The sequence below is a fragment of the Diplotaxodon limnothrissa genome, linkage group LG1 (assembly GCF_057381915.1).
Source record: "Diplotaxodon limnothrissa isolate DT_005_m linkage group LG1, D_limnothrissa_male_GT1.1, whole genome shotgun sequence".
In the NCBI taxonomy this organism is placed as follows: Eukaryota; Metazoa; Chordata; class Actinopteri; order Cichliformes; family Cichlidae; genus Diplotaxodon; species Diplotaxodon limnothrissa.
Genome location: NC_140596.1, coordinates 30,330,561 through 30,348,462, shown reverse-complemented (window position 1 = coordinate 30,348,462; position 17,902 = coordinate 30,330,561). Strand labels below are relative to the sequence as shown.

The 17,902-nt window shown below is 40.7% G+C and overlaps 2 protein-coding genes across 4 annotated transcripts in view; both read right to left on the bottom strand.

Annotated features, from left to right (window-relative positions):
- The window catches only part of uacab (uveal autoantigen with coiled-coil domains and ankyrin repeats b), a 40,400-nt gene extending 37,512 nt beyond the window's left edge, over positions 1-2,888 (bottom strand). The window contains exon 1 of the mRNA XM_085349675.1: positions 2,682-2,888. Within this exon, the coding sequence (XP_085205801.1) occupies positions 2,682-2,729 (48 nt within the window). The 5' untranslated portion in view covers positions 2,730-2,888. The remainder of the gene's footprint in view (positions 1-2,681) is intronic.
- Positions 2,889-5,506: 2,618 nt separating this feature from the next.
- On the bottom strand, positions 5,507-16,671 carry LOC146640010 (mortality factor 4-like protein 1). Of its 3 annotated transcripts, none has more exons than XM_085349665.1 (12): positions 16,507-16,671; positions 16,112-16,158; positions 15,950-16,017; positions 15,746-15,832; positions 14,330-14,410; positions 14,110-14,135; positions 13,812-13,900; positions 13,400-13,501; positions 12,869-12,957; positions 11,936-12,108; positions 8,660-8,744; positions 5,507-6,589 (listed from the first exon to the last, which is right to left on the bottom strand). In XM_085349665.1, exons 1-12 carry the CDS (start codon positions 16,544-16,546, stop codon positions 6,505-6,507), a joined length of 972 nt encoding a protein of 323 aa, XP_085205791.1. In that variant the 5' UTR covers positions 16,547-16,671; the 3' UTR covers positions 5,507-6,504. The 3 variants fall into 3 exon arrangements, 2 of the variants coding, with proteins under 2 accessions (XP_085205791.1, XP_085205779.1); XR_014905444.1 differs by lacking the exon at positions 5,507-6,589 and adding an exon at positions 10,317-10,866 and having other exon boundaries at positions 8,681-10,183; XM_085349653.1 differs by lacking the exon at positions 5,507-6,589 and having other exon boundaries at positions 8,681-10,866.
- Between the last annotated feature and the right edge of the window lie 1,231 nt (positions 16,672-17,902).

The window sequence follows — 17,902 nt, the reverse complement described above, 5'->3', positions numbered from 1 at the left end:
GCAATCCGAGTATGTGGTTATCTAAAATGTTTGAGGAATGCTGATCGGAATCTTGCTGAGGACATTCCTAGGCACATTTTCTTTTTGCTTTATATTTATTTTTATTTTGATAGGGATCTGCTTTTCATAACCCAATATTATTTTCCACAAAGGAATGTCTTTTAGGAACAGACAATGATTACATGTGAACTTCAACATTCAGAAAATATCAGCAGCTAAACTGAGTGGAACAGGTACAGCCCCATACTGTCAGACAGAAAAAACAATCTTGTGTCGCTTCTTTCCATCACATGATCATGGCATTTAAACATGACAATGCTTGTCGTACGAAGCCTTGTAGTTAATCACGCTTCTCCACAGAAGAATAGGCCTCTACACAAAAGAATAACTGAAACTGGAGGCTTGCCTTTTGCAACCGTGAGCCAAACCAACAGACTTCATCCTGTCTTTAATCTACAGCTGGTATTAAGGGAATGCCATGGCATTTTGAAACCTGGATACTAAGTTTTCAGCTTTGTTTGGTAACATAGTCAGCATTCCTCAGCTGAAATAAGTTCTTGGTAATGCGTGACAGGAAAACCTGATTAGCCAATAAGCAGGCAACTGTGGAAGACAACGGTAATGACACTAAATATGATGCTTATGGCTTCTTTGTTAAAAAACAAAACCTTTTTTCTCTGAATTTCAACAACAGGGAGCACAACTGATACAGTTACAAAAGGAGTGGGGAAAGATGGAGTTTCCTCCATGGATTTGTTTTCTTTGGCCAGGATTGAGTTACAGTTTCAATACCCCCCACCCCCATGATTGCCTCTCCTACTTGAAAAATGTGCATGTATTTCTTAATGATTAGTCATGCTACCCAGAAAGAGCAAGCAAGTTCACCTCATTGTGAGCCAGTGAGCGAGGCACACATCTAAAACGTTTAGCACTTAATGCCGTTCACCTTAATGCCTCAGTGAGTGATTGACTGGTTGATTTGCGTTTCACAAATTTCAAAGTGCAACAGGTGGTGATGACATACTTCTTCTATGTGTTTGTTTACCAGTGCAAGCACAAAGATCTTACCTGAAGCAGAACAGGTTTGTTAAACATTTTAAATTATTACCCATGTTTTGTTTTGTTGAGTTTTTTTTAAACACACCTTTTATCTGTAGGTGTGCTAATATTTCCTCTTCTGCCTTCATAGAGGAATGCAACGGGAATTTTAGCCCAGTGTAAATGTCACATCTGTTTCCTCAACACAGCCCACATCAAGCTTTTCCTCAGGGTGCTTTGAAACAAGTGGAACATAAAGTCTGCAAGCTTTTTTGGTTTTCATGGTTCTTTTTTTTTTTTTTTTTTTTTTTTTTTTTAAAGGGTGTCTCTACTTCTGTCAGAGGGGGTGAGACAGCCGTCAATACACATACAATACCATTTCAATCTCGAAAGGCTTCTCTTCTCTTCGCTCCCTCTCTCCTTTTATTTCAATGGGGGCCGGATAGTTTACCACACACAGCTCCTCTGGCTTTGTGCCTTTCTCATGGTAATTGCTGGGAGCCGAAAACAGAGTGCAGTGCCAGACACCCACTGCATGCTGAACTGTGCAGAATTGTGATGGCTGTCTATTCAGCAAAGTTCATACGTCATCGCTGGATTGTGAAGAATCAATTCCACCCAATCAATTCCAACTTTGTCATGTATGTCATGCCGTACTTCACGGTAAACAACTCAGGCCCACCTGTCCTCAAGTTTGAAGGTCTGCTGCTCTGTAATAATTAATCGTGTATTAATAAAAATAATAATGCGCTGCTTTTGTTAAACAAAATAAACATAAAACAGGCACCATTGTTTTTCCTGCTTTTACATTATGTAAGCATTGAATGGGGAACACCAAGCTCCAGTCTCCAAATATGTCTACCATTCATGTTGATCCAAATACGATGGACAAAATATTAGAAACACAAGCAGTTCACCACCACACTAAATCCTTGTTCAAGCGGGATCCTGAAGACGATTACAGACTTTTTCTTAAACAGATCTACAGAAAAGTTTCACGGACATGGTTTCAGTAGCTGTAGGCTGGTAAAGAGAACACACTGGTGCATTTAAACAACCAAAAAACAAACATAATTTAAAAGCTCTCAGTGTGTTCACAAGACAGAAATGAAAGGTGGGTCAAAGTGCACGACAGCGTTTTTTTTTTTGTTTTTTTTAATGACCACAAATGTCCCCTGTGATAAAACAAAAAAAACAGCAGAACAGGCACTTTGTGGTATTGAATTGTGGTGCTTTCTTCCAGAGCGCGCTTTGTCAACAACAACAACAACAACAACAACAACAGCACAGCTCCAGCAGATTTAGGCCAGGTTATAACAATCTGAACCTGGCCTAAATCTGCAGTATAATAATCTGTGTCGAGCAGGCCACGACCTCCGCTTGCGCGCGCGCGTGTGTGTGCAGGTGCTTGAACGTGCTGGCGGGGTGTCTATTTTCCAGGGGAGCGCGCGGGCAGCCACCGTGGGAACATGACCGCGGTTAGCGTGGTCGCTAAGACAGAGAGGCGAGGGTTACAGACAGCAACCCGCGGAGGTACAACACAGCGTCGGGTCCCAGCGCCGTCCATGAACTCACAGCTGACCGCTCCAGTGGTGGGAAACGGGGAAAATGAGCAAAACCGAGAAAACAAACGATCAACTTACTGTTATGGTAACTTCGTGCTTTTTCAATCGATACTTGAGGCTCTTCATCTTTTAAAGTTGTTGGTCTCCGGTGTTAAACTTTTCCCGCACTGGACAAGTTCATTAAAAAGTGCAAAAGCAATGCTGAAGGTAGTCGCAAAGTACGTTTAATCTGCGCCGTTTTCCTCACAGAGCAGGTTTCACCTGACGCCTAACCTCAAACTCCCGAAACTCCCGTCGCACTGCGACTGACAACCTGTGAGCCAATCAAACCAAACCAACCGCGTTCTGTTCACCTTTAATCCAATGGGCAGTTGCGGAGGGCGGGACTTCCTTGGAGAGTGGCCGCTGGGAATAGTTGGAGTCGTCCTGGGACAGAACCCGGCGTGACGTCAGGATTACCTGAAGAATGAAACACCTACAAACAGTTACCTGTAAACATCGATGTAAACTGAATTTAAAAAACAAAAACAACTATCTGCTGTTTAAACATCACAATATCCTCTAATCCCCCCTCCTCCCCAGAGTGCCCCGAAACATATTTTAATAATAACTGTGCGTTTACCTGTCATTGCCCTCATGTCAAAGTCCAACGTATTGTATCGAAATGTGCACTTAAACACCTCACAGATCTCACCAGTTTACCCGCGTATGAGCCTATTTGAAGGGTTGGTAACTTTATACCTTGCAAAGAAAAAAGGAAAACAGCAACAACAAAAGCATAAAGCATTTGTAAGAGTTTTTTTTTTTTCTTTTTTTTGCAAGTGCAACACCAGTGATGAAATCGATTTTCCTCTACAAGCTGTTATTTTGCCATTATTTGGAATAGGAATGTTTGGAATTGGAATGCTCTGAAGAGTCTTTAAACGACTCTTTTATGTTAAAGGTTTTTTTAGATACACGACTGAGTTAATATAATATCAAATGTGTGTCACAAGAAAATTACTTTCTTAGGCCAAAGTTTACAGTGGTTGACTGATTAAATATTAAATTATTAAACAGTGAGGGTATGTATCCAAATATAGTCAGTATAAGGTGTTCAATTAGCAGACTGCTCCCTGCTGTCTTCAGTTTACAGTCTGTTTTATGCTTCTTTTCTCTCTCCCTTTATTTCGCCTCATAAAAATATATCAAGTGCATTCAACTGTAAAATCTACAAAGAGGGAAAAACAATAGCAAATTGGGGGAAGGGAAAAGGCTGCCCTCTTGTGGTCACCCAGAGCAGGGTGATTAAGTGAATCAGCCAGTAAATAAACAGGCAAACTAACATAACAGCTGGTATATAGGCTTACTGTTACAATGCTACTCAATAACAGTTAACATCTATTAACAGGTCTCATGAATTATTCCCAAGAGGAGGATTTCCTGGTGTTCCTCTCATATTGTATTTTTCACTGTCCTTAAAGCTACCAAGACTTTATAAGACCGAGACTTTGATGCTGCGTGTCTCTTCCTTTGTCTACGTCCCCATGGCAACACCCTTACCACAGCCACGTTTCCTTGGAGAGCATTTCTCATCCACACATTTGGGTGTGTGCGCACCCGCGTGCAGTGACCTGGCATTAAACGTTTGACTGCAAATCACAGACTGGGGCAGGTGTCATGGTGTCAGCATTTGCTCGCTGTCAGGAATTTTTTACCTGCCACACCCACAGTGTGCCCGCATTCACAGCTCATGCGCAGATAAAAAATGGTAGTGTTTAATCCATATTTATATGCAGTATTTGTCATCAGTATCATAGGTGGATTAACCTGCAAGAGTCCTTGGAATGGAAGCAGTGTGTCCCTAACACGCTGCTCCTGTGGTTCCATCCTGACTCCAGATGTGCTGTGTACAACTATAATTAAACACAAAAATTTATACACATGCAACTTTTAAATGTAGTACAGACAAAAACGGTGCTTCAGGACCGAAGTGTACAATTCTGAGGATTTCTTACCCACTTTGACATACCTCAGCCTTTTCTCCCCGTTTCCCTTACTTAAGAATAACTTATTGACAGCCACCCTTCCACTGAGACCAGCAAATATTTTAAAGACACACTGCACAGCATGCACAGACTGCCAAGTGTTGGGCTGATAGCTCTTTGGGAATCACCTTGTTGGTGCAAAAATCCAATTTTGTGTCTGTCAAACTGTGAATTTTTTGGACTATTTCATAAAATCAACAAAATAAATGGGACAAAATGATGTGTTTTTAGGACAGACTGCTAGTAAATGTGGGACTCATTGAATGTTGGGACACAGAAGAATGTATTTTCATAGATACTGGGCATCATTTTATTTTATTGGGTTACTTATTGTTAACGTTTATTTACATCTTCATTATTCTGGACATATGTTTGAGTAGGTGAAGTATGATTCCCATGAGTGAAGCTCGCACAGGGAAGGGTTGGGGCAGCTTGGGCGTCCTTAGAGTTGGTCATAGAGGCCCTGATTCGTTTAGTGCACTGACAGCCTGCAGAGCGCAGCTCCGCTGACCTGAAGTGCCTGTGTTTCTGTGCAGACAAGTAAAAGCAACTTACAGACTCATATCTTGAAGTTTTTTTTGTCCACCCAAGTGTGCATCATAAAGTATCCAACAATACTTTAAAATAGGTTCTTTGTCTGTAGACAGCACTGGTTCACCCCTGACACTGAGTGACTCTATGCTTAAAGAAACAAACCTATCTCTTAGAATGGCCAGGTACAAGGACTGAACTGAAAAAGCAAAAAAGCAGCCACTGCATAAAAAAAGACCTCCAAGAACCCTGAAGAACTATTGTTCAAAGGCACTCCAAAAAATGTAAAAAAGCAAAATATAAAGAAATGAGGGGTGGCTCAAGACATCTGCACAGCACTGTTTATGATATGTATATTTCTCTAACTCTCATACAACATTTTTCAGGGCACATTTTTTAGTCCACAGAACTCCATTTACTGACCAGTAAAAGTCATTTCAAATTACAAACACACACCAACATATATAGGAATCAGACTCCATGACTGGATCATGTTTAATAATTCCTTGGTAATTTTCCCATGCTGATGTGGGGATATGTATGTTGTAGTCTGTCATGTGGTGTCAAAATCTGGTTGTAGGCATTTTGGATGTTTTACATTTGCAGGATTAACACTGAAAACTGATTTGCACTTTAACAGTCAACACATGTAATTGAAAGATACTTTGACCCTGTGTCTCGTCAGGTGAATACTAAACCAAAACTTAGCAGGAGGATGGCTCTCTGTTTTCAATTTCATTTCCTGCTGCTGCTTTTAATTATAAGCGACATTTACAGCAAGATATGTCTTGAAAGGAGAGAGATAAAACCAAATAATTTACTTGATGTGAAAAAGAACGCACAGTAAACGAGCTGGATACTGTGTATAAACATATATTTTTTTTTTTCTTTTTACAAACTGATACAAATACACAAGATACAGATACAAAAACATTAACTGCTGAACACTGACTGAGGACCAGCATTAAACTGCACCTCATTTGGCCGAAGAAACACCAATAAATACCCACATGCAACAAATATCTATCAGCTGGAATGCAAAAACACAGAAGAGCTGCTCTGTGGTAACGGACGATGAAGAACTACACTTTTATATGAAAAAAAAAAAGGTACATGAAAAGGAAAAGGGGAAAAAAGAAAAGTGACTCAGTTAAAAAGGTTTCACAATTTTTTTTTCTTCTTAACCATGACGAGCTCCTGAGACCCTGGCGGGGGAAGCAAATCAGTTCAAGTGAAAAATATCGCCAAAGACTGCGATCCAAAGGGTAGTCACGGATATTTCAGTTGTGGTCTGGGAGAGTGGGATGAGGTGTCTCAATAGGAAAGAGGTTTGCTGAGAGCTCTCACACAGCTTTGCGGTGGTACTCTGGGGGTGCGACCTCATAGTCGCTGGCACTGAAAAGGGTCGATGAATTCTTTACCAGGTACCTGAAGGAAACAAACAACTGACTGTCAGTGAGGAGGGAAGCAGGAACGCCTGGTGCAGAGTGTGTTGTTCAGCAGTCGTCAGGCTCATGCATTTACAAAATGACTGTTACAGTAAGATTAGATTGTGGCAGATGCTTTGCTGCCAAATTACAACTCTGAATAAAAGTCGAGTTTAGTTTGATTCTATATGTATGTAAACAAACTGGCAGAAAAAAAAACTTTATGGGAAAGTCATATTGAGAACTCAATGAGAATGTTTATGTTTTCTTATTCTTATAAAGAAAAAAAAACCTTTCCAAGCATCAAGGAAATGACTACGCTTTGGATCGGTGATGAAGGCTCAAAGCTAAATCACCAGTGTTTTACTTCAATAAGTCTACAAGTTATATAGGAAATGACAGCAGTGTCTGCATTTTTGTCTACCCTTCGTCTTCTCTATGCAAAACAGTCAGGATAAGAAACTGCAGTAAGATGGTGCATTTAAGAAATTAAAACCTCCATATGTACTTGTGTAGGGGGGAGATTTGTGGCTCAGCAGCAGGGGAGGGGTGGAGCAGTGTGTGGTGTCAGGGTGGGGTTTCGGCTGGTTCACCACTGCTCCCACTGCCCCCTGTGGTTCCCTCCATTGCACTGGGCAAGGGAAATGACCCCTCAGTCACTTTAATTTTAAAACTGTGTAATTTTAAAATATACAGTATATTCTGTGTATTTACTATCTCACTCTTATTGCCTGTTTATGCCCTGTCCTTATCTTCAACGTCATGCTGCTCTGTTGTATCTTAATTGCTCCTTGGGGATAAATAAAGTCTTTCTGATTCTGATTAATGGAGATCTTTCAGGCCAAAACAAAGGCATTTCGCTGGCCCGAGGAAGAGTGGGCACTTGTAATAACCTGTTGAGGTAGTGTGTGGGGATGCATTCACGACCTGTAGGAGCATGTAGTATCTGTGGGTTGTCCGATGCTGCCGTCTGGCAGGGCCCTCACAAGAAGGCCTTGTAATTCACTCTATGAGAGATTTCCCATCAGAGCAGTGTGTTGATGACACCCTAAGCTATCCATTGACCAAGTGATAAGAACTGATGGTCACATGGTGCGCCCTGACACAGTGCTGACCTACACACACTTTGTATTGACTAAGTATAAGCATTATCGAGTGAGTCGCACAGAGGAGGAACACAACCAGGTGCTGGTGCCAAAAAGCTGCCGAGAAACGATTTTCCAAGCGCCTCATTATAACCCCATGGCAGGGCATTTGGGATATGACAAAACTCTGGAGTGAATAATGGCCAGATTTTATTGGCTGGGTGGATTTGCACCCAATTTTCAGATAAGCTTTGGCTGGAGTTGCCAAATTTCATCATTCTTGCTTCCCTCCATTGTGATAACCATGACACACAGGCCCAGAGAGTGAATGTTGCTGCACTACAACAGCGGTTTGCAAATGTGTTCTTCCCCTGCCTGGCTGTACTTCACTCATAGAGCACCATTCTGAAACACGCCTTGGTATGAAGTCATGGCCCTACAGGTTAGGTGTGCATGGGTGCTTTATCCTGTCACACTCCTGTCCTTCAGCTGAAAAGACTTCTATATATAAAAAAGGAGTGTCTCCGCCCTGCAGGTCTTTTTTTGTTCAAGAGGGGAGAGGTCAGAATTACTTTCTCTCTCAATCATGTCTCTCACACAGCCCGAGGCCAACCATATAGACCGTACCATATCTGCAAGTCATGTTATGTCACCACTGTATCAGTTAGTGTAGATGTATCCGCAGTGCTGTTCACACATCAAAACAACTAAACATCACGCACAAGTGATCTAAGAGACCAATTTCAATTTGGATTCAGTCCCAAAGAACGGCACGGTACCTCAGTCTGTCATAACGCGCTGCAACGTGTACGGTTAGTCTCAAGAAAAATACTTTCCAGAGCAGAAAATCGATTTCATGGCTTATGTTTTGAGGAACTGCAACAAGCCTGGCTGCACTAATGTGAATGTGAATACAACATGACATTTGAGAATCGGCCAAACATGACATGGAGTGACTGGTGTTGTGCTGGGAGTTAAAAGCTTACTTGAGGAAATCTTGGAGGTAACTGAGCAACAGAGCCAGACTCTTCTCATCCAGGGGAGTGTAGGCCAGCATGGCTCCAATACGAACTGTTGGTGGAGGACAACATACAGCGTATGAGCAGCATTGCATACGGTAAATTTGGAGATTGAGGTAAGATTTCTATAACATCACCACAATCGAAAAATGTGACATAAAGAGGGGAGAAGCCTACTTTTCAAATAAACTGACTGGTGCTACAAACATCTAAATAAATAATACTTTAAATAAACTGCTTAAAAGAAAATCAGGGAATAAGGACTAAGTTGTAATGAGAGTATAGCATAAAGTCAGTTAAATGTGGGATTTTAATCTGGTTAGTTCAGTAGCAGAGGGGGTTGTCTGGTGCTTTGGTGTGAATGAAATTATCAACATGTGAGCTAGAGGGGCAACAATGAGACACCCCCCAAAACAGGAATGGTTTTACAGGTGGAGGCCTCTGACATTTTTCCAGACTGTTAGGAAAAAATAATAATAAAATGAAATTTCAGCTAATTTCAGTCACGTCTAACAATCCAGATGAGTCATCATAGTTGAAGTAGCCATAAAGCTATTTTGTGTACAATAACTAATACTTCAATCCTTTTACATTGGGACTTCTCTTCGAGCCTATTTAGCACTTTCATCCACGAATTTACAAAACTGCTTAAAAGGTGAACCAGAAATATTGAATTAACTGAACTGAAAGGAGCAGATATAAATTCTGCTGCGACATGTAAAAAGAAGCATGATGATTAGGAACACATACTTTTAATGAGCCTTCTGCCCGTGAAAAGCAAAAAAATGTTTCCAGCTTCAAATTTTGCCACTTTGTACTGCATTCCTACTATTTTTCTGTCTTTGGAAGTTCTGATCTGACTGGCAACTGCAATTTAAACTTGCACTGAGAGCAAAATCAACTTCTTTGAAGCAACGTTCATGCGGAGGAGCATCACTGCTAATGAGATCTGGGTCTTCAGGTAGGACACTGAGACCAAACAGAGGTCTTCAGTAGAGTGAGACCACTTTTTTCTCTCCCTTTAGCTCAGCATTTATGGAGTTGTGCACCGTGTCCCCAGGTTTTTGTCCTCCCAGGTTAAAAGCCAACGAGGAGTTTAACCGTATCATCCTGTGGTTTTCAGTGTAAATGAAATTAACAGTGGGACGTGCCTTGTTACAGCAACACAATCTTGCTCTCACTTACTCTACCTAGCACATTCATTAGGCTCTCTGTGACTTTGTCTCCTTTTTCTAAAATGAAAATGAAGAGTTGTAAGGAAGGACTCCCTTACTGCATTTATTTATATTATATGTATAGCACTTTGGAGCACACCTTTCACTTTATTAAAAGCACCTTATCAAGCACTTTATGAGCATTGCACTTTAAGCATGGATTTGCACACAAGCAGTTTAAATATTTATTGACTATTTATTGGGAATTTTAAAATCAGTTGGTAGCCTTATTTCAGATCCTGCGCAGCTGCTCCTCGTCAAGGAATGTGGTGGTTGTCTGTCAGGAGAGAAGAATGGTGATTGAGATTGTGATTAAGGTTTACCAGTAAGGAAAACTAATGCAAATGTGTGTGTGAAATCTAGGGATAAAAGTGGTGCAAATAGGTGTTTGTAAGATAATGATTACTCACCTTTCTTGCCTGTGTCTTCTTCAAGGTGTTTGGGCAAATGTTTCCCCGGGGGTCCAGACACCATTTAAAGGTTCCGGGAGAGACCATGGGTAAAGAGTGTGGTGAATCTTTTTGTGCTTGGGTTTCTGGGTTTTTATAATATTGGGTTTGGTGTAACATTAAAGTGTGAAATATTTATTAATATGTAAATGTGAAAATGTATTTATGTATTTATTTATTCTTATTGATATATTGTATACTGTGGGGGAAGGTTGGGATTTAAGAATTTACCTGAGAGTGGAATAATGGTTAAGTCTGTGACAGCTGAACATATTTAAGGCTGCCAGTTGTCATTAGAGCGTGGATTTTTTTGTGCTGTGAAGAAGCTTGACAAGTTAATTGTTGTAAGGAGAGCTGTATAGGAAATAAATGCATTCTTGTTCCACTACTCTTGCCTTGGTCCATCTCACTGTGTTTCCAGCCGCTAAGGTCCGCCCTGTTACAAGAGTTATCATTTCATCATGGAGCAGGACTTTCGAACACAAACAGTCTGAGATGCCCAAACAAGCATCTGTGAAGCAAACAGCGACCAAATTTATTTAAGATTTTTTTCTGTTTTTTTCTTGTTACCAAGTGCGAACTTGATTACGCTTCATATAGTTTACAGTGCATCCAGAAAGTATTCACAGTCCTTCACTTGTTCCACACATTGTCATTTTACAACCTTGTTCCAAAATGGATTACATTTTTTTTTCAATACTGAATAATGACAAAGTTAAAAAAAAAAACAGTCTGCAAACTTGCATGACATTCAAAACTGAGCTCAGCCGCATCCTGTTTCCACTGATCATCTGTTCAAATGTTTCTACAGCTTGAATGTCCACCTGTGGTAAACTCAGTTCACTGGACATGATTTGGAAAGAAACATAGCTGTCGATATAAGGTCTCATAGTTGCAGGTCATGTCAGAGCACAAACTAAGCCATGAAGTCCAAGTAAGTGTCTGTAGACCTTGGAGACAGGATTGTACTGAGGCACAGGTCTGGGGAAGGGTACAGAAAAACTGAAGCAGCACTGAAGCTTCCACTGAGCACATTGGCCTTCCTCATCTCTAGAACTGGCCTCATGACGAACCTGAGCAATTGGGAAAGAAGCGCCTTAGTCATGGAGGTGACTGAGAACATTCATCTCCCAACAGGACAATGACTATAACCACACAGCCAAGATATCAAAAGAGTGGCTTTATTCTTGGATTTCCTTGAGTGGCCCAGCCAGAGCCCAGACTTTCACACCGCTGAACACCCCTAGAGATCTAAAAATGGCTGTGGAGTGATCCTCTCCATCCAACCAGATGGAGAGGTTCAGCAAAGAAAAGTGGGAGAAGCTCCTGCCAAAGGTGCTTCAAAAAAGTATTGAACAAATACGTAAAAACGTGTGCAAATGTTATATTTTCAATAAATTTGCAAGAATTTTAAAGCAAACTGTTTTCACTTTGTCAATATGGGATACTGTGTGTAGAATTGTGAGGTGAAAATGAATTTAATCCATTTAGGAAAAAGGCTGTAACATCACAAAATGTGGAACAATTGATGTGCTGTGAACACTTTCCGGATACACTGTCTATGTTTCACGTGTTCCTACCAAACAGACGCAGCAGGTGCGGTGCTCCATACACCTGAGACATTGGCACATCCGCGTGTTCGGCCAGGATCTCGGCGTACTGCGGCCTCTCAAACTTGTAAAGCAGCTGAGTGCCCAGCATGACGTTGAAGTACTCCCGGATCCCTGCCACCACTTCACTCACAGCATATTCCCTAAGCGAACGGAGAAGAGAAAAGTCACGTATTTGGAGAGATAACTGGAGACAGCAGAGGTCAGCTCTCTATAGAACAGTCAATAGTACAGTTTTGAACAGTTGCATGAGAGAAATCACTGGGCTTACTTCTTCTCAAAGTTGTTTTTGTTGCGCTGTGATGCAGCAAATGTGAGAAAGCACACAAGTACTATTATAAGAAGACTGGTAACAGCAACTGCCACCCCAATAACTGGCTACAGACTATTAAAAAAAAGAAAAAAAGACTACAAAAACTTACTTATTCTGGTGTATTTTTATTTTGATGCAAAAAGGCAGCATGCTGTGATATTTAAAGAAGTACTCAGATAAAGGATGCCTAAAAAAAAGCTTTAAAAAAGAGCCTAAAAAATGAGTTAGCGCCCAGTTTCCACAATTCTGAGAGAGGGAAAAAATTGAGTCGTGTATCCAAAATAATTAAAAGAATCCCTGTGGTTTAAAAGCACTGTTTGACTTACTGTGAAGGCTATAATGCACAAAATGCACAACTTACAGTTTTAGTGAGATCAGTGGTGTTGTGCCCTTAAAAATATAGTTCAGCTAATGGTATATGTGTTAGTAAGTGTTTACAAGTATCTCTATTAAAAGCAAATTTGTAAAGTGGAAGGAATTTAAGTCTTATGTGGTTGACAGATGCTGTGCCGCTGAACATTTTCATCACAGGATATCAGTGCTTCCTCACGCCTCCATTATTCTGAGAACGTCAGGATGTTTACTCTTACTTATTGTCCGAGTTTCCTTTTGATTTCTTGTAGTTTGCATAGTCCTCCAAGATGGTCTCTACATTCTTCTTAGCTGGCAGATGAAATAACTAAGCAACAGAAATGTTACACAAGCATTTCCATCAATAAAAACATCCAGACATCAACTCATTTCAAACTCAACTGTAACATTTACTCTCAGTCCTACATTGCAGAGCATCCTGTGCATGTTCTGACTTTGAAATGAGAAGAACAAATGAGCATGCTCCAGATAGTGATTCTGGCTGAAGCGCTCTCTTCAGACCTGTCCATTAGAAACTGCAGTTTAGGATGTGAGCGGTAGCCAGAGGTCCAGCTGTCATTAGCAGTGTTGCTTCACTATATCACGTATTGGGTGGGTCAGTTTGACCCAAGATTTTGGGATCCATTGTGCAATCAGAGACAAACGAGCACAAGTGGTCCAGAACCTGACATTTCTAGCCATCGCATTTCCATAAATATATGGATAAATATGAAGGAAACAAGTGAAACCTGCTGTGATTTTATTTTCACCTGTTTCTGTCGGGTAATGAGGTCCCAGTCATCCACCAGCCAGGGTTTCAACTCCTCTGGGATCTTCACCTTCACTTCCACACGGTTGGTGAACATCTCCTCCTGGATACACACACACACTATATGACCTTGCTGCTTTTAAAAGTTTTTGTGTATTTGTGATAGCAAGTGTGGGTTTTACACCCACGGGGTAGACTGGTTCACTCATGCAGGAATAACTGACTCTTTGAACAATTTCACAAGCTTATTGAAGAAATGATACAGGACCAGGATGTTTTGTACTGCCTTGAGTGTGGACCTTCCCCCCCCCCCCCAACATCTCAGTATTTTCCTCATTCTGCTCACACCTCAAGAAAGAAGCTCAGTTGTTATTCTTATAAAAAGTCCAGTTCCAATACATGATGATACATACACTCTCCACTGTGGGATCAACCCGAGCCCTCTTCTTTCGTGGCCCCTGGGGCATCTCGCCGCTGCTGGTACCTTCACCTGGCCCTGGGGCTAAAAGAAAAGGACAGCTTAAATAATACACAGAAATAAAAGGTGAATATGTTTATTAATAAGTCTCAGATCGCATCAGACTCCATAAATACAACAGTACTTGAACCTCATGAAGCCACAACACCAAAGATCTTTACTATAAGAACAAAAAATATTCTGGAAGAAAGCTACAAAATTCAATAAACATTTTGTACAAATATTTGACTTACTCTTCTGTTTTGCCTTTTTCACTTTCCTACAATGCAAAAAAAGACATCATGATTGTTCTTATGATTTGACACATATACCTCAAGTTGTCTTAATGTAATTCATTGCTTTGACTACATGCGAGCATATAGCACTCTAATAAATAATATCATCAAGGTTGCATCACAAGAACTGAGTTATTAAATGAATTATTACAGGAGGGAAAAGAAGCTGGACACTCACAGATCAACATTTTTCTGCTGCACAGCAGCAATCTTCTTGCTTGGTGCTAAGCCCCTCATCTTTCCCTCAACATAATGATCCCTGCAGAAAAAAATCAAGAGAGAGCACAATTATAGAAATGTATCTAAATTACTTTTACTGACCACCGTTGAGTTGTAGTGATGTATCACACCGTGGTGATGCAGACACGGCCTTGCTGTTTGATTGGGGGTGGGGGGGTATTTTAGAAATACACTGTCTGCAGCACTGACTTAACTGTTTCCAAAGTGGCCTCACAGTGTAGCGGTTTACAAATAAGTTAAAGATCCCTGGGTCGATTCTGGGAGGAGACACAAATCACCAAGGGCATCTGGCATTGAAAAAACTGCTAACATGCATAGCTACCTGCTGTGTAGCCTGTTTACAAAACACTCTGTTCCATTTGCAGACAGTGGTGTGTGATGTGGAGTCAGACAGTGTTCTCGTGGCACGTTGCTCAATAAGTTGTACAATCTCTTCTGGAAAAGTAAAAACCACCCCGCCGTTTTCCCCTATCAACATAACTTTATGTGTTAAATATGTCTAATATTACGTATCATGTATATCATATGGCAGAACTGACAGTAAAGTTCATGTTAATCACAAAAACACATATCTAATGATATCTGAGATTTCTGAAAATATCTGAAAAACAGAATAAAGAACGTTCAGCCTTTACTTAAAGGACTTTTCTGCTGCTCTTGTGTACAGAGAACAATACTGGTGCTACCTACACATTCAGTCTCACACTGACGTTTCCTCATTTGCACCATAACATACACAGACTAGAATAATCCATATAAGCTTCATAAGAATCCATGTACACACTATATTTATATACACTGACAGTAACAACTATACAACTGTATGTAAGCTTTAATATAGCTTGTGTAATTCATATTTATACTTTGATATTTCATACTTATTTTAACATATGCATCTCATATTCTTATAGCTCTCCATTTTATCTTATTTTTGATTCATTCTTGTTCACGGGAAAACAAAAATGACCTGTAAATACTACGGAACTCGCAATAAAGCTGATTTTAACATTAAGATATCACAAAAACAGTATAGTGAAAATCTGATTATATACGTATGTATCCACACAAAAATACTGATCAATATATTGATATAGCATTTACTTATTTACTTTACCTCCCAAGAATCTGTAATTGGATGCGATTGGGCAGACCATATTGTGTAATGTCAACTCTAAAAGCTGCAAATTCTAAATTTATCCAGTCATGCCCAAAACAGAGCACAAACGGCCCCCTACTTTTCTTCTCGCTGCTTTTCTTTGACAGAAACTCTAAAAAGCTGACTGGACATTAGGAAGAACCGAAAACTCACAAAAACACTTCTTGGTCATGTCTGTGTGGGAAGAGGTTAACTCACTGATTGGCCTTTTGAAGCTCTTTTTGTTTGGCAAGGTTGCTGTCCACATATTTGAGAACTCTGCTTTCAGGAACCCATTCATCCCAGCTGCAAAGGAAGAAAAAACCCATCACAGATTCTCAAACGTCATCACAGTGTTATAATTCCTATCCAAATAGACGCACAGAGAGAAATGTCAGCCTATATTCAACTCAAGCTGCTCACTTTTTGTTCCATCCGCTGTAATGAATGAAGTATTTAATCTGCTTATCCTTTACGTTGATCTTGACACACTGTAAAAGCGAGAAAACACACAGGCCTTGGATCAGTTTATTTTTAACTGGGAATAAATGAGTAATAAGACCCTCATAAAGTATCGGGACAAACCTTTGCTTCATAGAGCAATGGCCCGTGAAAGCACAGGACTCTTTCACCTACGAGGAGGGGAAAACTAATGTCAAAAGCACGTTATGATGTTCATTACACCCACAACTAATGTAATCAAACGAGCCGCTAACGCAGAGCATGAACAGCAAAGCTAGCTAACAGTTAGCCTTCCGTTAGCGTCTGTAAAGCTTGAGCTAGCTTTATTGTATGCGCTTCATTGCGATGTTACGTCAACGTAAGCTATGTTTTCATTGATATCTGAGCTTTATAAAGCCTCTTTCGCCTTCCCTAGGGATCACTATCGTCGAGCTGCAGCTGCAAGAACAACAACAACAAACCCGCCCCCTTCCAGCCGCTAACTGGGCATCATCGGTGCTTTTTTCCCCCCTACCGACCTTCTTGAAATTTCGGTTTAGGGTCCTGTTTTGGCGCCATTCACGGAGTCAACTGTTCGGACCTCTGAATGATTAAATTCTTGCATTGCCAGAGTCCATTTCTTCCAGGCACAAACACCTCCGACATTGGAGCCAAAGCCAGGGGAAGCCGAGAATGGCCTGCCTGCTGCGGGTCACCTGACCACCGTCAAGCCCCTGGGGGCGTGCTGCGTTCAAATGCTCCTCGTCAAACTCGTACAGACAATGATTTTCTCTGACTTTCAGGCAGACTAAAGATTGTATATTCATAAATATGCAAATATCTACTGCGCGCGCGCGCACACACACACACACACACCACTAACATCCAAGAGGTGATTTGTCTGCAGGAAAAACCCAGCCCCTTCAGTATTAGTAGCGTTTAAATTTCTCAAGGTGTCATTAGGGGAGACTGCTCATTTCTTTCTATGGTGCTGCAGTTGAATAATTTCTAATGCTTACCAGTGTGGTATCCAGACTGTATGCCATGTAAGGAGTGGTAAAAACAGAGGAAAAGATTACTGGCTGCCAGTTGCTATCCCTGGAGGGCATTGCCACCTACCTCAAATGAGCACAAAACATCATCAGGGGCAGTGCTCACCCAGTCACATGCTGGCTTCAACCAGCTGTAGGTTTTCAAGTTTAAATTTTTTTGGTCTTATATAGCCACAAACCAACAGATTCTAAACATCGTAAATGTAGTTATATTTCTGTCAAGCAACAGACAGAAGAAGGATGAAATTTTTGTGCCCTCAGCGTGCCAGGAGTTTTTAGCCTTTTCTGGCTGGCAAACAATTTTTGGGCCACATATTTCTCATGAACTCTGAGTTGTCACACTGCAATCACAACATCATATGAGATATATGTATTTTTAATTGCAAGGATAAAATGTGCCAAATTCTAAGTGTTTTCATTTGCAGGTCAGGGAAGTTCATGCAATACAATACTGCGCCAAAGTCCTGAGTCACTCTCATTTCAGTGTACTAGTAAATTATCAAATAGGTGCTATTATTTGTTGAAACATGGACAAAGATACATGTAAATATAGTAAAGTCAATATTTGATAAGACCACCTGTATTCTTTATCAAATCCTGAACTTTCTTAATCAAGCTACATTAAAGTTTCTTTAAATAGTTTCTTCTATCAATGCTGGCTGCCTTTTGTTCTGTTCTCTGATGATTTAAGATCAGCCCACACTGCTTCAATAATGTTGAGGTCCGAGCTCTGGGGAGGCCAATACATGACTGAACTGGATTTGCATACCTATCCAGGTATGCTTTGACTGCACTGGCAGTGTTTTGGGGATCATTATAATGGTGAACAAGCTGTTGCCAATCACACCATCTCCAAGTAGTAGATGGAAATCTCATGGTACTT

What these genes read in the sequence shown, in the direction of transcription:
- LOC146640010 (XM_085349653.1), bottom strand. Translation starts at nt 16,546, where the DNA reads ATGGCGCCAAAACAGGACCCTAAACCGAAATTTCAAGAAG. An exon ending in TACAGCGGATGGAACAAAAA is followed by an intron (nt 15,833 to 15,949) that starts GTGAGCAGCTTG and finishes CTTCCTTTGCAG; the next exon opens with CTGGGATGAATGGGTTCCTG. An exon ending in GAGCTTCAAAAGGCCAATCA is followed by an intron (nt 14,411 to 15,745) that starts GTGAGTTAACCT and finishes TTTTTTCTGCAG; the next exon opens with GGATCATTATGTTGAGGGAA.